Below are 21,896 nucleotides of genomic sequence, written 5' to 3'. Positions count from 1 at the left end.
TAAGTGACTATTCAAGTTGGATGAGATGTTAAATGAATCCCAATACATAGCAGGTGTGCAGAAGCTGTATACTGTGACCTCCCGCTACACGCACGATAGCCTTGAGCAATTTTTATTGTTAAAAGTTAAGCAGCGGCAAAGTGTAGATATTAATGAGGACGCCTCATCCCACTTCAAACCGGAGGTGTGATGGCTCTTTTTTCTGACTTTGACTAAAAATAAAAGGTGACAAGGTGGTAACAGACAAAACAGAAACCGGGTCTAAATACTGCTAGATGATGTTAATACACACAAATAGCACAACAAAGTGGTGCCGTCACCTCTGTGAGAATTTCCCGTCACCTCCATATGCACATAAAAAGTTATTAATAAGACAAACTACACTGACCGGAGGAACTGCAGTCCCACTCGTGGCAACAAGTTCATCTATGGCATACTTGGCAATGATATGACGCCACATTTTGTTTTTGAAAATAAAGAATTTTAGTTACTAGTCACACATTTAACCTTGTTTATATGTATATATGTTTATATGTATATTTGTTATATGTTTATATGTATATTTTCCTTTATATATTTGATTTTGGGGTTGTTTTTAAATTTCTATTTAGTTTTGCTATTTGACATGTATGCATTTAATTTTTTAGGAAGCATGAGCAGCATTTTAACTAAGGCATGATAAAACACTTTTGTCAAAGCTTGTTTGGTTAAGAAATTTGAAAATCTTGAGATGAGAGAATCGCTAATAAATCAAGTCTCTCTGCATAAGAGTGTCTACAAAATGCCATAGATGTAAATGTCAGATGCCTGCAAGAAAAAGAATGCAGCTTTTTATTAACAAGTATTTTTTGTTTTGTTTTCTAGCCTAAATGAAAAATGTTAATCAAATAAATACATAGACAATTGCTGTCAGCATTCAGCCCAAGATGATGAAAAGCATGCCCAAACATCATAATTCTGCTCCATTAAAAGATCTTATTCTTGCCTTGCTGGTCCATTCTATTGTGCATTTTCAAAAATAAGAGTAACTAATTCAAAAACTCTTGTGATTATTAACTATGTAGCGCACCTTTACAAACAATTGTAAAACAAATAACTCTGAAGAGCTCAGTGAATTCAAGCATTTGACTATGATAAGATGCCACCTATGCAAGTCAGTTTGTGGAATTTCACCCCTGCTAGATATTCCACGGTCACCTGTAAATGATATTACCGGAAAGTCCAATCGATTAGGAAGAGCAACCACTCAGCCAAGCAGAAAACTATGTAAAGTCTCAGAGCAAGGTCACGAATGCTGAGGCACCAAGTCAACAATCCTCAGCTCATTCCATAGCTGAATAGTTCCAAATTTCAAAGCCATTTTATCTATACTGACAATCATATCCGGCAGGAACTTCATGAAATTGGTTTTCATGGCCAAGCAGCTGCACGCAAACATAACATCAAGTACAATGCCAACCACCAAACAGTAGTTTAACCTGTTAGCTTTCGCCACAGATTTTGGGACTCACATCTGAAAATGCCCTACCTAACTTTAAATGTTAACAGTTCCTGATAAAAGTGGGCTACATACACAATATAAATATCTTTAAAAAGAACACACTTTGAGCTTTACTGTCAATCATCAAAGTTGATATTGCTCAAAAATATATTAAGTTATAGATAAAGTGCCATGGATATACATTTCCTGCATTGAACATTATTTTTATTTCATATATAAATACATGAAATCAGTCCTGGAGTAATTAATTAAAGTACTGGGTTGAAAGCCACATGTCTCATAAGTTTATATTTAAAATTCTATTAAGATTTTCATGACAAATGAGATTCCTACAAACATTTATCTAAAACTATGTCTGATCCTTTTCTCCCTCCCCCTGTTTGAGAGACAGCTGCTAAACTCAGGTAGCCATTCATACAGTCTGCATACAAATGAATGGCTGACCATTAAAGGCTATTGTTATACACGTTTAGCTATTGATATTAAGTTGGCTTTCATATTGATGGAAAGGTAGTCAGACAAGCTACTGTTTTACATTCATGGCCATTCATATTGATGTGCGGCCATTCCAATCCCAACAATACACACACACACACACACACTTAGGTTTCAAGCCTTTCTCTTATCAAAACAAACATTCAATGAAACCTATAACATCGTATAAAACTGTAAAGGGAGATACAGTGGTGTGGAAAAGGTGTTTGCCCCCTTCCTAATTTCTTATTTTTTTTGCATGTTTATCACACTTGAATGCTTCAGATCATCAAACTAATTTAGTAATAATAATTTAAATTAGGGTTTTTATTGAAGGAAAACTAAATCCAAAACTACATAGCAATTAAATTAAATAAAACTAAGATTCACCCACGTAGTAAATAAAATCCTCCCATATATCGTTAAAATCCTGCACTTATTGGCTACATTTTCCATCCGTAATGCTACTGAAATAAAAGGTTTGAAATGATAGGTGGTGCATAATAAACGTCACCTGGACACCTGCCTTTGGATTGTAAACTTAAGCTCGAGATTCCGCCTCTTTTGCTGTTTTTTAATTTTTTGTGTGTGGTCTCATTTTTTTGTAACACTCTTCTACCAGCCATATTTGTTTTTTTTACCATCAAGATGTTATTTTTTAATGCGAAAGTTATTCCGAAACACATACACACAATATGCCAGCCGAAGTTCTGTGAAACAAAATAACCATCTAAATTGTTTGGTTGGAGTAAAAATGCTTTACGGCATGTTGTTCAGTGGAGGCCTATTTTTCCAAATAAACCGGGATTAGCAGCAGTGGATGTGGTTGTGAGTCGTTATTACAATAATTGCGTTAAGTAGTTAGTTTTTTTATGCATGTTTGTGTGTACTGCTTACACAAATTCAGCAAATACATTCGTTATGCGGTTTCGATTGAAAAACAGTGATCTAAAATCGCTGCCTGAGGCTTAGACCTTTAGAATGATGAAGTTAGTCATGATTACTCTTGTCCCTTTGTATTTAATCTATTGCTAAACATTAACACCTGAGAACAATGGGGTATTAGTCGTGTTGGCACGGCGCTGACGACTAAGAGGTTAAAGCATGCTGACCTGTGGAAACATGCTCAGATGAGTTGCGAATCACACTTCTCTGTTTGAATTCAATTCAATTCATTTTTATTTGTATAGCGCTTTTAACAATGAACATTGTCTCGAAGCAGCTTTACACAGATAATGTGGTGATTAAAAGTAAATATGTTCTATGTAAGTAAGTTTGTCCCTGATGAGCAACTGTGGCAAGGAAAAACTCCTCGAGATGGCATAAGGAAGAAACCTTGAGAGGAACCAGACTCAAGAGGGAACCCATCCTCATCTGGGTTGCACCGAATGTCCATTTGAAGCAGATATACAATGTTGCGGGTTACAGTGATGATGATCAGAAGCAAACTGTATCCTGAGTCAGTGTAGCAGACTGTTGACATTAACTACAGTCCAATCCATCCTCAAAGCGCCTGTTCTTACTCTGGAATTTCATGGAACCACCCAAGGCGTTAATGAGAAACCGTACCAAGCTGCACAGTGGCCTTCAGTCGAAAAGAACACTATCCAGAGGCAGGCCTGGACAAAGTGGGAAGATCCACAGAGGGGAGAGAGGCAGGAACAGTGGTCACTGTTTGGCGGTCTAATGGGCGAGTCTGGGTTATGGTGAATGCCAAATGTAAAGTTTGGTGGTATGGAGCTACTTTTTAGGTGTTTAGTTCCCTTACATGTAGTCAAGAAAACTCTAAATGCTTCAGCATACCAAGACATTTTGCTGTACTTCTAACAGTTTGGGGTAGGTCCATTTCTATTCCAGCATGACTTGTAACAGAGACACAGAGACTTCTCTGGTGTATGAATTGATGGTTGAATGATATAGGTTGAATGATATTGGTGAGGAAGACCTATACTGGCCTGCAAAGAGCACTGACCTCAACTGCCATTAAACACCTTTGAGATGAACTGGAACAAAAATTGTGAGCCAGGCCTTCTATTCCAAGATTGGCACCTGACCTGAAGGAAAAAAAACACACTAATGGATGAGTGTTGTGGAAAGCCTAATCAGAAGCCTTTTTCTCTCTCTATACCCACTCCATTGGTAAAGTCATATTCTCACATATATTCTTACCAATGTTATGCAGATGACACTCAACTAATATTTTCTTTCCCTCCATCAGATACCACAGCTTCCGCTCGGATCTCGGAACGCTTCACAGACATATCTTCGTGGATGAGTGCTCACCAACTAAAACGCAACCCCAGCAAAACAGAACTGCTGGTACTCCCAGGTGATTCACCTCCAGGTCCAGAACTCCAAATAACACTTCATGACTCTCTGCTCTCCCCTTGAGTCCCTGACCATCTTCAAGCGTTGATCGAATCAACACAAACGTCTACATATTTGGAAAGCAATGCTATTACAGTTGGTGTAATAGTCAGGTATGCAAAGGCTTTTGTCCATATAGTGTACCTTCTATGTTATATAACAAAATATCAAGTGAAATTTTTTTTAAATATCTACGTAGATATGCAAGTTAGCTCCATGAAGCCAAATGGAAATCTCTTATAGCCTAATCCTGTTCAAATGGAAATGCCCATCAAAAACACACACGAAAAGAACCTGTATTTCCCTGTGGAATATCTGTTCAGTCAATAAATTAACGTGAGGTGCTGATAACGTATGTTTATAAAGGGTTGGTCTCAATAGAGTAAAGCAAAGCAAGAGTTGTGTTAGACATGGTGTATAAAACAGATAGGAAAGGGATACTTAACCAGTTAGTAATTCTGACAGTTTAACATATGAGAAATACAGATAATGAGAGAAGGTGATAAAAGCGAAGAGAGAAAATGAGAGACATACAGAAATAAAGTTAGTTTCTCAATTCTTTTACTTGTGCCTCACTATCAACCCTGCCACTAGTGGTCAAATATAGCTTTTTGCTTTGACCTACCATACTGGGGAAGAAGAAAATCCAGACTTGAAAGACTGACAACATGGGTGGCTAAAGTGAAGGTTTATATGACAGCTATATGCTAACCTGGGCCTCAGACATCTGAGCCTACTCCAATGTTACTTAAAGTTTATGAGTGTAAATACCAAAGGAGCAGAAATGAAATCCTGGGCCATATCTGGAGGTGTGGTGGCAGAGAATACTGATGAGTAAGTTTATGAACAAGTCACTGCATGAAAGTACAAATAAGCTAAGGGAAGGGCTGCACTTTGAAACTGTGCTATTCATAAAACAGCACAGATAAAGTGCCCAAGTAGCTCAGCAGTACAGCCTGAGCTTTTATTAGAGAGGTCAAAATAACAGTTAAAAATAGGTTGCATACAACGTAGGGATAGTTAATTTCTCCTACACAGAAGTATATACAAGGGAAATATCATAATTAAGAAGGAGCTGTCTTTTTTCCCTGTAAAGCATTAAACGGCTGGGAACTGTTAGTTGCCCTGTCTAGCAGCACAATGAGTGACATGAAATACATGCAAATGAAAGAAAATATGTACTGCAACACAAACATATTTGATAACTACAAAGAGACAAATGTTATACTCACGTTTTTAGGCGCAATTAGGTCTCGAAAGTATTCCCATTTATTTAACCAAATCTGTTAATCCTAGCAAGTCTGTCAAAGTGCGTTAAAGGAGTATACAAGAAAATGTGGAGTGTGTGTGAGAGAGAGAGAGAGAGAGAGAGAGAGAGAGAGAGAGAGAGAGAGAGAGAATACAATGAAGTGGGAGGGGAAATTAATGACATTAACCAACTCTTGACCAAACTTGTTTGTAGGTGTACACTTGTTTCTTTTTTTGTCCAGCTTGGCCAATTTTTCCCTTCAGGTAACACTTAAAACAAAGTAACGGACAATTTCAACATAATCAGGTTATAAAACAAAAAAATTAAATACAGGCAAACTTGTTACTTCTTTTGTAACCTAAAACGATTTAAAAATAGGCATTAGACAGTAGATGTGAAAGAATGATAACATACATATGCTCCAAGGCTAGCTATGTTTAACCCTTGCCATAAAACCACATGGGAGCATATAGCTTGGCTATTTTAGGTTTAAGGATCAGCATGAATGACAGTGCAACATGCTGAAACTAAACAACAGTAAGCATGCTTAAACCTGCTGTTAAAAATTTACAGAAGTACTGGCTTCATACCTTCTCTCAAAAACTCTCTCTCTCTCTTTTACTTCACTGCCCTGAAGGGGTGTTTATTAATTATAAGGTTCAACAAAGTCTCCAGAGTAACTGAATACAGATATAGATTACACCCACTCATGAGTGAAATGCGCAAGGAAATCTCAAATTAGACATCAGGTTAAAAGTCATACATTTACAAGAAGTTAAATAAGTCTGAGAAATCAGAAGAATAATAACATTTTTATTTCAAGAGTGCGCCTTAATATGAACATTAAAAATATTCTAGACCAACTTGTCTTTACAATGCTGTGCCTAGGACTGAACAGGAGGAGGCAGTAGTATGTTTAAAATGAACATGAACGTAAACAGCTAATGTGATTAAGTGTTCTCAATCCTTGAGTTTTAGTCATTTTCCCTTAAGGGGGTTCCACATTGCTTGCTCATGTCAGTTATACAATGTAAGGAAAAAAGATGTTCCATCTTACATACAACTCTATTCATTTATGTTGAATAGGAATGAATCATTTAGGCAGGAACACTACAGCAATACGTATGGAAAAGAGATATATATATTAAAAATGCAATACAGTATAGCATGCTAGTAAGCAAATAAAAAAAAAAAAAAACCTGTGTTTTTAAGACAATTTTTAATGCTTTCATTCCTGGCCATTCCGTGCTCTCCCCTCTTTGACACACACCCTTGTGTTAATATCAGAATGTGAAAATAAATTCCTTGCATTCCTTTGGAGACCCACCAAAGAAAGGAGCTTTAGTCAAGAAAGGTACAGAGCTGTGTGCTAGGAGCTAATACAAATTCAGTCTGACAAAAGACACTTCATTTGTGTCAGTTAGCAACCATGACTTCCTCCCACCCCATTATAGAAAAACAGTCAACACATTGACTGCAAAACTCATTCTGAAGTGGCATGTATTGTAACTAATACAGGAATGCTTTGTATATGCATTGCACGTTATTATGAATTTCAACTGAATATTTGAAATGTGTGTCTTATTAGGATTGCAACTACAACTAATTATTAAAAAGTTAACTACACAAATTAAATACATCTAAATATGGATCTTTAAATTTAAGAACATTACTGCTACGCCCAAAATGTCCAAAATAATTATTTAAAATAATGTGCAAATTTGATTTACAGCATGCAGCATAAAAATCTTCTCTGTATGGGTTCATGAGCCTTGAACCAAATTCTCTCTATTAATAGAGTGACAGTTCATGTTAAAATTTCTTGGCAGTGTGCCTGTAAATATATAATCCTCATTATTGTTTGATTGCTCGATTATGTGTTGTAACACTTCAGTAATATACATCTATGAGGAAAAATCTGAGTCTGATTGGAGATTGGGTGTGCTGCACAGAGTTTCCAAAATCCTTCAAGCTAAAAGATGCATATCTTTGAAATAGCAAAAAACAAGCATATTTTCCTGAACCAGTAGCAAGCTTTTACAATCTTCTGCATCAGACATGTAGCTACAAGTCAGTGATGACTGCCCTGTTAACTGTTGAAGACAAGACCCCTGTGCATGAAAAACACTATACCACCCATATTCATACTGGTGAAAGGCAGGGAGTGAAAGAATAACAGATAATTCAAGAACAGAACTGATAGATCACAATAAAACCATCAACAGAAAAGCCAGTTAAGTGCCAGTTAATGATATGCATCTGTAAGTGGAAGGGAAAGAAAGAATAAAGGAAGTAACATCTAGAGGTTCAGGAAAAAAAAGGAGGTGTGGGGGGGGGGGGGCATAGCAGTTAATGGGTTGAGATAAATAGCAATAGTTCTGTGCAGAAATATCACTCGAGTCTTCTTCAAGCCCAGCAGAAAGTCAACACTTCTCTGAAGAAGGGACAGAGCCCAAAATAAAAGCTCATCTACACAGACCTTTAGGCCAGCATACATAGAGCAGGGAGGAGACTATTATAGACACAGACACAGACACAGACACACACACACACACACAGACCAGCACCTACTTTAACTATGTGTTTGCTGACACATGGGTTAAGATCGAGGTGTTAGATTTTACACAAACATTGTTATATTCAGCTTTTTCAGTTTGCACACAGCTTTTAATAAGACTGCCGGGATCCACTGGAACATTTGACGCGCATAATGCCTTAGGGTGGGGGGTCTTCTTGTTTCGGTCATGTAGCAAGAATTCGGTTCAAACTCGGAGTCTAGAACTGGAACATCCACGGCCATCAGGAAAACAATCAGCACTGTGTCTTAGCCAAAACACATGGCCAAGAAAATAGTGTGCATTCAAAAGAGAGAAGAAATCTAGGAAGGGGAGAGAATATACTACAATATACTACTTCACTAATCTTTTAAACTAGTGTGATTGCAAGAATTAGATTAAGTTTGGTTGAGCAAAAAGGAAGATATAGATCATAGTCACCACATACCCAAATATTCATGATGTCTTTAAAAAAATAATAGCACCCATATAAACAAATCTTTCATTAAATAGTCTTTTGGTAAAAGACTTGCAACATAATTGTATATGAAAAGCAGAAATACTAATACTGGATACAGGATGAGTGTCAATATAAGAATGAATAATAATTTTTTTTCTGTTGAAAAACTATTGCTACAGTGAAGAAAAAAAAGGTCTACTTCCGCTTTCTGCAGTTTCCTGAGGAAGTACTATTGAATGCTTGGCTAAACTTAAGACAGGGTGTGAACCACAGTTGAGCTGTGGTTGCGGTGAACTTAACTTAGTCAGATAAACCACCCCCATACACAGGGACTAATTAGCAGCCCAGACAGCATGGGAAAGCTAAGAAATTCTCTCTCTCTCTTTTTTTTGTAATAAAAGAGTCTTACAAAACAAAAGCTAGCATGCATATTTGAACTTAATGCATCAAGATACCACATAACAGCAGAGTGCATTAACAATACCATGTACTTCTGAATTCCTCTACTTGCTTCACAACACACACACACACACACACACACACACACACACACACACACACACACACACACACTCCGGTGGAAACACTAACAAATTTAAGCTAAATTAAATCTGACACAAAGCCTACATATGACTCTCTGGCTACAACAATACACAGTCACCACACAGCCAAAATCAAATTGTATCTTTTAGTTGTCATGTAAGAAAAGAGCACAAATATTTATAAATCAAAATGCCCCTTTCTCACAGGCACAGGCACATCATGATAGGCAAGAAACTTTGTTAGAAGAGAAAATTGTATACTGGTTTATTTAATTTAACCTGTATAAATGCGCTTCATTGATAGCCATGTCACTGTACATAATGTTTGCTACCAACAGGGTTGGGGGAGGGAAAAAAAACCCTAGCAGCCTCTTAACCTGACATTACAAAATCCAAACTGTTCAGTAGTAACTTCAGCTATTTGAAGTCAAGTAACAGCCCTGTGAAAATATTTTGAAATAAATTTTAATTGTACAATGTGGTGTGTCAGCTGTATCAGGATTAAAGTGTCACTCAATGTGCTTTCTTCTTCTTAGCATAGGCTTATTGTTTTGTGCAATACAAATTGTGCATATTGCGCATGTAAGCTGTTCACTGTACTTTATACACCCTCAAGCACATAATTCAATTTAATTTAAATTCATTTTTATTTGTATAGCGCTTGAACATTGTCTCAAAGCAGCTTTACACAGATAATTTGTTGATTAAAAGTAAATTTGTTTTTTGTAAGTAAGTTTGTCCCTGATGAGCAACTGTGGCAAGGAAAAACTCCCCGAGACGGCATTAGGAAGAAACCTTGAGAAGAACCAGACTCAAGAGGAAACCCATCCTCATCTGGGTTGCACTGAATGTCCATTTGAAGCAGATATACAATGTTGTGGGGTACAGTGATGGTGATCAGAAGCAAATTGTAGTCCTGAGTCAGTGTAGGAGACTGTTGACATTAACTACAGTCCAATCCATCCTCAAGCGCCCGTTCTTACTCCGGAATTTCATGGAACCACCCAAGGCGTTGATGAAAAATAACATAAAAGTAAAACAGTGTAATGACTGAAACTGAACTTTCTGGTGGGCTATTGTGTGTGTGTATGTGTACCATAATTTCCGGACTATTAAACGCACCCACATATAAGCCGCACCTACAGAATTTTACAAAGATTTTGAACATAAATATGCCACACCTGTCTATAAGCCGCAGGTGTCTACACTGAAACTAATGAACTTTACACAGGCTTTGACGAAAGACAGTGTCTGTAACACGGCTTGTATCTAAACAGTAGCCTACCAAGAAAGTCATTGTTCACTGTCTTCCTCCTTCCTTTCACAACTATTTCTCTAGAGTTTTTCTTTTGGCATCGTCGTGCGTTTAAAAAATCACCATTGGTGAAAGCTTTTCTCCCGATGTCGTGCAGCTCAGAACACAGAACATATATCAGTTCACTAGCCATTTAAGATAATTCAAGATTTTTTTTTCTGACCACAAACCGTATAGCTCAAGGTTTACCAAATAAAGCCATAATGAAAAAGCCATTTGTGAAAGTACTCCTGCACTGCTCCTAAGTTTGATGAGCTTTTTGCTGTTTGCTGGTCTGAAGCATTCAGGTGTGTTAACAAGAAAGAACATAAGTCTATAATTTTACAGTGAGAAATATTAAACAAAATTCAGTTGCCAGCCTTTCCAGGTCAGAATTAAAACAAATTGCAAATAAAAGTTACATATTCGACTCTCAGTTAGCATGTTAAATGTAAAAAGTTAATGACAGTACAGTTAGAAAAAGACTGAACAAGCATTGGTTCTAAACAATGTCCTCTGAACAGATAAGACCAAAGTGGTGATGTGTGGCCATGTTTGTCTTTACAGCCTTGTTTTTTTTGGGGGTTTTTTTTTTTTACAACCGCCTAACATTTTTCACAGTAAAACACACACACACACACACACACACACACACACACACACACACACACACACACACACACACACACACACACACACACCTATGTAAATGTTTATACAGGTGTGGAAAAAATGCAATGAAATAGTAAGAATTCTTAAAAATAAAAAAATAAAAAAAAGTGTTAATTTATTTTTTATCAATTAACAAAACCGAAAGTAAATGAACAAATCAAATCAATATTTGGTTTGGCCACTCTTTGCTTGCAAAACAGCAATCAGACCCCTCCCTATTGGGAGAGCATGATGGAAAAGCATCTACCTGTACCAGGGTCCCACTAGTGTCCTCCAGTTCTTTGTTGTTGGCACTGCTGGACAGCTGGTGCTGAAGCAAATTAAGCATGATGTGTCCCATCAGCTACATAAAGTGTTCGTTTCCGACCACAGCATCTACTTCTAACATCACCTTTTTCATTGTGCTTTTTCAAAATAGCTTGAACAGCACATCGTGAAACTGCAGTCTGCTTTGAAATCTTTGCTGATGCAGAATAACTATCCTGTGTCTTGATGTGCTCAGTCTTGCCATGGTGAATGATCTATGACAAATTTTTTTTTCCACCACATCACCTTAGTAGCGCAGATTATAACAAAAGTTCCTCACTCAGTTCAAATGATTAATGATGATGTTTCAACCCATATATAAAATTAATAATCATTAACACCTGTTTAGTATAAATTACACCAAATTCTGATTTTACAGAATTCCTGAATTTGTGCAAGTGTACAAAAGTATGAATTGAAAGCCAAAAGGTTGTCACACTAAATATTGATTTAAAACTCTTTTGTTCACATACTTTCCATCAGTTATTTGATAAAAAAAAAATAATAATATTAACTAATTTTTTAAAGCATTTTTACTCAAAAGCATTCTCTCACAAATGCCTTTTGTACAGTACTGCATGTATGCACACATACACTAAACAAAATTATAAATTCAAAACTTGTGTTTTTCCCCCCATGTTTCATGAGCTGAACCCAAAGATCTAAGACCTTTTATGTACACAAAAGACCTATTTCTCTCAAATATTGTTCACAAATCTGTCTAAATCTGTGTTAGTGAGCACTTCTACTTTGCTGAGAGAATTATCCACCTCACAGGTGTGGCATATCAAGATGCTGATTAGACAGTATGATTTTATATATATATATATATATATATATATATATATATATATATATATATATATATATACACACACATACATACACACACATACATACACACACACACACACATACAGCAACATTAACTAAATAAAATGCAGAGGTAAAATTTTTTTCAATTTATATGTTGAAGTACTTTTTTTGTGTCTGCATGAATTACCGGCTCTACTTCAGACAAGCTGTGGCAACACTGAAAATATGAGCAATGTCCAGAAAGAATGAGCCATAGCTCACATGAACAATGACGCCATTAGCACTCTGCTTACAGAAAGATGACTTGGTTGCTTACTAGATATTTATAAAAAATAAAAAATAAAATAAAGGTTTGACAATGTAGACAAAGTGGTTTAGTAGTAATAACAGTCACTCCGTAGTTACTGTTTTTATATTTCCTTATAAGAGAGGAAGAATCAAAGGAGGTGGAATCACTCAGAGTTAAAGAGACAAGCTTGAACATGTACTGTAAAGTATGAAGGCATGAAGAGATAAACACATTATTTAAGAAAAATATTTGGCCTACAGCAACAATCACTGAAGTTTAGTAAAAGATGCCAGAGTATAGAATATTTAAGTGATGTCCATGTTTGCAATTAATTAATAAATTGATCATCTTTAAGCCGGACGCTCAATAAACGACATTCGATCACAGCCTTTTGGGATGAATATAAGGTAACATGCACACGACAAAGATTAACCTCAATTTCTGAAAACAAAATTAATGTTCATAAGGATGTACATGAAAGGACATCACTAAAGTCAAGCAAATGTCATTTGCCCTAAAATATAACCAGTAAAAAGCTTTTGTGCAATAAATTACCAAATTTTTTAATCTACACCACAATCTGTAAAACTACACCTACAAAAAAATTATCCTACAGAAAGATTCCCTTTATTCAGACACAAGAAAATTATGCAAATAATTTGAAAATATGTATATCTGCTCCAATCACAGCAAAAACAATAATTACTCTATATTGTAACATGCAACTAACAATAAATGTAACCAAGTACTTCAGTTTGATTAAATCTGAAAGGTTTCTTCCTTATGTCATCTCGAGTTTTTTCCCCCACTAGCTCGCTCATCAGGGACAAATTTACACTTTTATTCATTCTTTATCACCAGATTATCTGTATAAATCTGCTATTGGACAATGTTCATAGTTAAAAGCGCAATACAAATAAAAATGAATTGAATTTGTACATCAATGCATATTTTTCCTTTTTAATTAAACCTGTTAGCTTACTGCATTTCTCCACTTAATTCTCTTTTTTATTGCATTTGTCTACTACACTAGTAACTTTTCTATTTTTAAACGTGATTTACTGCGGCTTTACTATGTTCAAATGCTTGTTTTTTCAAAGTTTGTATATTAAATTTATGCATATATGATTGAATTAATATAGAAAATGTAATTATTACCTGTTTTAATTATTAATTCTAGATGCTTATATATTTATAAATGAACAAAATTCTGTGTATATCTTTCAACAGAAATGGTCAAAACAATGTATTATATCATGGTTGTCAACTTGCCATCTGCACTTATCATTAAAAACAATACAAATGTCTTTTTTTTGTTTGTTTTTACAGAAACAATCCAGCATGAGCGAATTTGTTCAACGGAGAAATCCCTAATGCACTCCAAAAGTCAGCCATGTTAAGCTTTAAAATATCTACATTAAAGAAAAGTTAAACTCAATAGAGGCATTTGCATTTTAAAAGTACACCTTTTACACATAAATACCTTGAATTAGGTTTTTATAGTTCTAAACATCTAATTAGTAGCAGCCCTAGAAATTAGTAATTAAAAGTAGTTCTAATTCATTTAGGGATTTGCATGCTAATGTAAAAATGCATCTACAAGAATCAGATATACAACATTTAATTTTCATTTTTTTATGATGTTAACAAATGACCGTTTCTACTTAGGAGGAGACTATTTGACTAGAAAGCATTTTTATCATTAGTATCCGTGCTGTTGTCCTCCAAGAGTCGCCATTTTGCCTAAAGTGGAGCTCAGAATTCTAATTAGAGCTACATGCAGCATATTCATGGGCCAAACACCCAGACCCAGTGAGCCACACATTCACAGATGCTATACAGCTGTTGCCTAATAAACCACAGAAAGCAGAGGCATTTATTATAATGTTTGTTTTTAATACAGACGGAGGGAATTAACTGAAACTTGGAGAAAGAAATATAGATAAACAAATAGACAGCTAGGTGTTAGCATTGTGTGAGCTAAATCGGAAAAAAATCTAATTTGAAGGAGTAGCAGAAAAATGGCAATTAGATGTAAGCAATTTAATCATATTACTGTATTTCCTGGCCAATTTGCCAAATTTGTTGCATGGCCTCAGCTCATGGTCCTGAAAATGTCTACTAAGTTTTGTTTCCTTGCACAAACTGAGAAATAGCTTTACATCCTGTTTCACGGTCAGATTCATTGCCAAAAAAGTCAGACAAAATCAGAGAGGACAAATGCAATTAGGCATAAACTGATGTCATAGGGTGTGCTGATTTCTTCTTGACCCAGGGTAGCCAGAGATGCCGTCTCTTTGATAGTTAAAACATTATGACTAGAGCCGTACTCCCAAATTAGGTACAAATTTGACCCAATGGCGGCGCTACATTCTTGGAGGCACTTTCTCCCCTTTCAGATTTGGTCAGATGTGTGGGAAGGATATGATCCTTACTCACTCAGTTCCTTCCTAATCTTTGTCCCAGATTTCACAACTTTATTTTTTTTTAACCAGACAGTTATATGGAATTAAACAGAGCTCTGAACAGAAGCAGCAGCAGTTAACCAGAGGAAGGAGGCTGAAGAACACAAAGTTATCCAAATAAAATGAAGGCACCTGGATTCCCTGGGCCGAGACGAGTTTACAGCACACTATGACTTCAATTTCTGCTTAATTAAATTACAATCCTTTTTATTACTTCACTTTACCTGGATTTAATATATATATATATATATATATATATATATATATATATATATATATATATATATATTATTTTTATATATTTTATATATATATATTTTTTTTACAGATTATAATAAAATGACGCATATCTTGAAATGTAATTAGTGTATATTCTAAAAATTGCCTAATTTGAGGTTCGGTATTTATACTTAAACGTGAGCTTGGTATTAGTTTGTAACTGCTGAGTTTATTCCTTTACAGTAACTCACTTTACTGAGATTAAGAGAACTGGAGGAACACCGGAATTGCAGTCGAAAACTCGAGCAGGACACGGAATAGTAAAACAGGAATCAACCGGTTGCGTCTTCTCATTTGAATGCCCAAATCTCTATAACCTGACAAAGACGCGGCTGTATTCGTGCCTGAATATGACCAAAAATGTATAATATTCAAAACATTTTTTTTGTATTCCTAGACCATGCGTCAGACATTCTAGCATTCCCAAACTTGCTAGCCAAGCTAGCTAACTGAATTGTTCTGCAAATACGAGTTACTGCAGAACAGCTACAAAATCCCACCGCTTTGGTACAGCGAAAACTAATTCACATGCGAATTAATTCGGTTTAAAACTGTGAATCGTCCGTCAGGAAGCTACAGACGAAGTAAAACGTTAGCGCTTCCCATTCCACCCATACTTTTCCGCTATGTTGTTTCCCCCCTCACCACCCAACAGGAAAGATAAAGGTACGGAGAAGAGAAAATGTCTTACCCAAATCGTCCATGCTGCGCTAAATTCTTCGCCTGTACGCGTCCACGTCGCTAGAATAATGCAGTGACGCGTAGGTTTCTATTATTATTATTAGAATATTTTCCTGAAACAAGTTCTCCTGAAGTTGTGTGGCTCCTCGAACGCGCAGGTCTGAGTTCGGCGCCGACATCAAAGACGGACACTCAGTGAGCCCACGCGCGCCCTCTAGTGCCCACGCGCACTTTCTAGTGCCCGCCTAAAACACAAAACACAGATGATTCGGAATGAACACACAAACCAGACCAGTGCACCTTCAACAACATGCTCATACTGTACTTCCTGCAGTGGTCACTGCTGTACACATCCAACATGCTTTATTTCCTTTCTTTCTCAACACAGTAACTTTAAATGAGGTCTTACTGCAAATCGTTTAAAAACCTTGGACATGAAAAAGGGAGATTCAAATAGGAAGTAAATAATTAATTCCTAATAGTATAAAATACTGTATTAGGAGATTTCCACTACTACTTATATTCATGTACACTCATTTCCTCTTGCTCTCTAAATGTCTAAAGCTTGCTTTGTAAATTAAATTCCATTACACCCCAGTTCATTATTTTATAAACATTATCCACCCATTAAAATATAAGTTTTAATTTAAATCAATAATTTGAAAAACCTAGATTGGATTTTTTAATGTCTGCCTATATTTTCAAGTTTAAACCCATAGATTAAACCTATTTTAAAGGTTAAACACGTTTAAATTAGAATATAATACAGCAAGTACCCGTGGTACTTTACTCTTGTATTACTGAACCAATTAGCCTTAGGTTTGCAATACCACACACACACACACACACACACACACACACAGAGACACAGAGACACACAAGTCACAGTTGTTCAAAAGAAATATTATAGTTTATTATAGACTAAAGATCCAAAAGCTAAAAACAATAATACAATGGATTACACCTGATGCCCGTGCATTATACATGCCACTTGCAGAAAAAAACCTAATTAAAAGTCCACTGCCTTTAGCTTCTTCTCCTCATGCTTTGTTAAAGCTTGCCGGGCCAAGATCTTATCATGGAGCTGGTGGCGTTTGCCTATCCCAAGTTTGGGCAGGCCTCGGTTCAGGCCCTCCAGCAGCACACAGGACTTGCACAGTGCCTGGCTGGAGATGTAACCACAGTGTGAGCATGTTCCTTGCACAGGCATCTTCACTCCTTCCCTTACAGAGAGGTTCTCACCCGAGTGTATGATGTCCATGATGGCGCTAGGCCTGACTGCCTCTAAGTCTTTGAGAAAGGTACGTGCATGGCCACGGTAAGCATTGGGTGAGTAAATACACTCAGTAGAGAAATAGTCTAGCTTCTTGAAGTAGGCATAAAGGACAATTTCTTTTTCATAAGCATATTTGAGGGGTTTGCAGCGTGGTATTGCTCCTTCACCATCGCTGGCTGTGCTAATCGCTGTGCAGCGCCGCAGACGAGCAATATCACCGCGAAGCATGTTCATCAGCACTGTCTCCGCCACATCGTCTGCATTGTGACCTTTAAACGTAACACAAAAGAGCCAATATGAATGATATTAGCAATACGAGAATGTAACCCATAATTAAATTTATATTTAGTGTGAAAATGTGAATTCGCTTAACTCAACGGAGAAGTTAAGATATGTTATAAAATACTAACTGTTAAATACTAATCATCTTCCCATCTTGAATAAGGAGAAACTATAGAGAGTTAAAGAAATCTCCAATCAACTTGTTCCCAGAAAAATAAAAATAAAATAATCAAAATAAAAGCACATAGCACACTATTCGTTCGGTCATCTAATGTTAAGCATATGATTGGATCATGCAACCTTTAAACTAATTTTTGTACTTTTAGAATATTGCACATGGTTATTTTCTGGTATGTTGATGTGCTGTGAATTGCTTGTTCAACCACATCCCAAAAGTGTAAAAATTATATTCATATCTGGTGAATAGGAAGAATTTAAAACTTTCAATTTATGTGTACTTTTCTTTTGCATAGTGCTTTCAACCAAAAGCACTGTCACCAAGCAGGAATTATTTCCCCAAAGTGCATTAATTTAGATTACAAAGTACATTATTAAAATTAATGAGTTACATTTATACAATTTTAGATTTTATGATGCTCTTAAAACCATATTGAGACCACTTTTGCTTTGACATGGTGGAAGCCATGCTGGAAACAGCATGTAACTTTTAGATGATGAGTAAATTGTAGCCATGAACATGCACATGATCAGCAACAAAACTCAAATTAGCCATGTCCACAACAGAAACCAAAATTAATCAAAACAAACTACATTTGTTCAGGCTTCAACTGTCCAGCTTTACTGAGTCTTTGACCATGGAGGCTTTCTGTACTTGGCTGACAAGATTGGAACCTAACATGATCTTCTGCCACACGTTTCAGCATATGCAATCTAAGATGCTTTTCCACAATTGAACAAAGTGGTTATCTTTTACTACAACCTTATTGTCAGCTCAAAGCAGTCTGGCTTTTCACCACTGGCCTCACTCATCAACAAGGTGTTTCTGTCTGCAGTGTGAGAGCCTATGAACCCCTGCACCCAATTTACCTGACCAGGTTGTTTAAGCATGAAAGTGCACTGTATAAATCTAAAGGAGTGTGATGCAATCTTGTCAACCTGAACCAGAATCTCAAAGGAATGTTTCCAAAATCATGCTAAATCCATACACACTGTCTTTGGTTTACACTTAATTTCAATCCCATGTTATAGTCCTCAAGTCCCTTGAGTGGGCAGTGGCTTCATTTTCTTCTAAGGGCCTTACTCAGAGGCCCAACAGTGGCTGTTTTGCTTAGTTGGAGCTTGACCCCTAGAACCTCTGAAGAGTAACACAGATCATTTATTCACAGATCATTTATTCACTGAGCTACCACTGCCATCTGTATACTTTGTAATATAAATTGTTACAATTTATATGAGATCACCACAAACAAAGGTGTCTCTCTCTCTCTCTCTCTCTCTCTCCCTCCTCCTTTATTGCTCACTATGTAAGTCAAGTTAATTGAATAAAACACTGCCTGGGCAAATATGTTAAAAATAAGCATGTGTCTGAGCCAATGTTTGTTTTATTTTTGCAATGACTAACATGTTTTGGAAATTATTCTTTTAACCTTAATTCAATGTACAGCTTCTCATTTTCAGAAACAACAATCTCAGAAGATGCATCCAATGTCTGTGGATATTACTTTGTTTGAATTGTAGAAGCCAAACTAAGAAAATTGCATCAAGCATCGAAAACAAGTAAAGAAATTAATTAAGAAATCACTAGGATTGGTTTAGGAAATATGCTAAACACATTTTCACATGTGAAATGGCTTTTACAGAGTCATGAACATAATCTTTGATAGTAGAATGTGCAGCCTTTTTGGCTAGTTATTCTGTAAAGCTGTGTTGCACTGTATTCGTATAAATGTTTTATAAATCCAACATTTTCTGTCTGTAAACCTTCTACACAGAACTTGTGTTATATGTTTAACTGGTGAGTGACAAAACGAGCTATTTATCTTATCAACAGATAACAGCCAAATTAATTACAGAAAATTATTCCTTTTTTTTGTTTTTATAGTGATTTTCCCCCTGTAATTACAGGCCACTGTAAAAGCTGTAGTGACGTCTGCACATAGCACACATATGCAAAGGTCTTACAGGAAGAAAAAAAACACAGCACCAAGAAAAACCATGCACCAAAATCACTAACCACTGACACATACAATATTTAATACCAATCGTATTGCATAACCTTTGAAAAAGATCTCAGATACAATACTCACTCGGCCTTCCTTCTTCAAACTTCCTTGACCACATGGTTATTTTCAAGCCTGGAAGGAAATTAGAGGTGCACCACGAGCACGGACAATGCAATCCAGTGCATTGAGCCTTATTCCAAAAACAATAATGAAATCAGAAAAAGGCGATCTGATTAACATCTACCTGTACATATCTTGTCCACGTTCAACATCATGGCTCCCCGATCAAGCGCCTGCCTCCGAAACACGCCGCAAAAGGTGCAGTTGTTCTTCATGCCCACTTGCTTCACGATGGCGTCCATGGTCCAGCCATAGAGCTCTTCATAGGAGACGATGGTGAGGGGCAGATCGTACTGCTGCTGATTTCTCTTCACCGTTTCTAGAGAGTCGTCGCGGTATCCCGTGATGCCCTCGTCCACTGAGAGCAGCAGCAGCTTCAAACCGTAATCATAGCGCTCATTCAGCACTTTCAGGACGTGAGCCAGTACCGTGGAGTCTTTTCCGCCTGAGGCTCCGATCCCAACCGTCTCCCCGCGATTAAACAACCGAGCGGATACGATGGTCTGGTGGATCTCTTCTTCAAAAGCCCAGAAGAAGCAGGATTTACATAATGAATGGCCGGTCTTCGGCCGTCTGAGCACTGCCCGATGTTTCGCACAGCTGCTACACTGGATTGGCATAATGATCCGGTCGAAAGCTGATCGTATTAAAAAGAAATAAACACCCCAAACCGTCTGCTTTTCACACAAGATATAAGCGCCGTGAGCAGATAATATTCACCAATCAATACCGCGATTATAGAATTGAATAGCTGTTCTTTTGGAAACAACCGCAAATCGAAATATTTACCAGGAAAGTTACATCTTCTTGTTGGTAGTGTATACGCAAATACACCATAAATGCTTCTTTAGGAACAGATCTTTAATGACAATGCAGGCTCACCTAAGCTAAAAACGTAAGATTTTTGTAGAAAACAAAGTTTTCTGAATGTAGCCTAATATATGCACAGTATTACTCAACGTCACAATCTGCTCTGTGCTACTTCGGGTTAAATCTGGAAGGCTTAGAAGAAAAAACTGCCCTCTAGTGTCCCGGAGTACACTGGACCGAGGAGTAGGTAGTCCCAGAGTTACGATGGTTCGACTTAGATTTTTCGATTTTAGGATGACCATAACGATACGATAAAATAAAAAACATATTAAGTGTCACACAGCAGGCAAACGTAACAGCGTATCAATGTCAGTGGGTTCTGCATAACTGGGTTACTTTTCATATCTTCTTCTTCTTCCCTCGGCTGCTCCCATTAGGGGTCGCCACAGCGGATCATCCGTCTCCATACCACCCTGTCCTCTACATCTGCCTCTTTCACACCAACTACCTGCATGTCTTCCCTCAGCACATCCATGAACCTCCTCCTTGGCCTTCCTCTTTTCCTCCTACCTGGTGGCGCTATCCTTAGCATTCTCCTACTAGTATAACTCATGTCCCTCCTCTGCACATGTCCAAACCATCTCAATCTCGCCTCCCTCACCTTATCTCCAAAACGTCCTACATACGCTGTCCCTCTAATAAACTCATTTCTAATTTTGTCCATCCTCGTCACTCCCAACAAAAACCTTAACATCTTCAGCTTCGCTACCTCCAGCTCCGCCTCCTGCCTTTTACTCAATGTCACTGTCTCTAATCCATACAACATAACAGGTCTCATAAACCACAGTCCTATAAACTTTCCCTTTCATTCTTGCAGATACTCTTCTATCACAAATCACTCCTGTCACTCTTCTCCACCCAGTCCACCCTGCCTGCACTCTTTTCTTCACTTCTCTAACACACTCTCCATTACTTTGCACTGTTGACCCCAGGTACCTGAACTCCTCCACCTTCTCAACCTCTTCTCCCTGCAACCGCACCACTCCACTGCTCTCCCTCTCATTTACACACATGTACTCTGTATTACTCCTACTGACTTTCATTCACCTTCTCTCCACCGCATACCTCAAACTTACTAGTAACACGTTACCGGTAACGCGTTACTTTTAAAAATAAAGTAACTTCGTTACCGTTACCGTAACCAGCATGGTCACCAGCACCATCCGATGCTGTCTAGCTACACTGTCCCCTGCCAACACTTTACAGTCTCCAATC

General features: G+C 37.1%; 2 protein-coding genes across 2 annotated transcripts in view; both read right to left on the bottom strand.

Moving 5' to 3' along the window:
* The window catches only part of pxnb (paxillin b), a 39,069-nt gene extending 18,334 nt beyond the window's left edge, over positions 1 to 20,735 (bottom strand). The window contains exons 1-2 of the mRNA XM_046870819.1: positions 20,601 to 20,735; positions 15,961 to 16,195 (exon numbers count right to left, since the gene is read on the bottom strand). Of these exons, the coding sequence (XP_046726775.1) occupies positions 15,961 to 15,973 (13 nt within the window). The 5' untranslated portion in view covers positions 15,974 to 16,195; positions 20,601 to 20,735. The remainder of the gene's footprint in view (positions 1 to 15,960; positions 16,196 to 20,600) is intronic.
* Positions 16,842 to 20,738, bottom strand: ctu1 (cytosolic thiouridylase subunit 1 homolog (S. pombe)). Its single transcript, XM_046870820.1, has 3 exons — positions 20,601 to 20,738; positions 19,936 to 20,448; positions 16,842 to 17,495 (listed from the first exon to the last, which is right to left on the bottom strand). Exons 2-3 carry the CDS (start codon positions 20,429 to 20,431, stop codon positions 16,960 to 16,962), a joined length of 1,032 nt encoding a protein of 343 aa, XP_046726776.1. The 5' UTR covers positions 20,432 to 20,448; positions 20,601 to 20,738; the 3' UTR covers positions 16,842 to 16,959.
* Between the last annotated feature and the right edge of the window lie 1,158 nt (positions 20,739 to 21,896).

The sequence above is a fragment of the Silurus meridionalis genome, chromosome 17 (genome assembly GCF_014805685.1).
Source record: "Silurus meridionalis isolate SWU-2019-XX chromosome 17, ASM1480568v1, whole genome shotgun sequence".
In the NCBI taxonomy this organism is placed as follows: domain Eukaryota; kingdom Metazoa; phylum Chordata; class Actinopteri; order Siluriformes; family Siluridae; genus Silurus; species Silurus meridionalis.
Note: the sequence above shows the minus strand (reverse complement) of the source record. Positions and strands in the feature narration are given on the sequence as shown.

Excerpts from the sequence above, each read along its gene's own strand:
- ctu1 (XM_046870820.1), bottom strand. The coding sequence starts at position 20,431 with ATGCCAATCCAGTGTAGCAGCTGTGCGAAACATCGGGCAGTGCTCAGA. Across the intron at positions 17,496-19,935 it reads CGTGGACAAGATATGTACAG|GTCACAATGCAGACGATGTG; the intron begins GTAGATGTTAAT and ends TTACGTTTAAAG.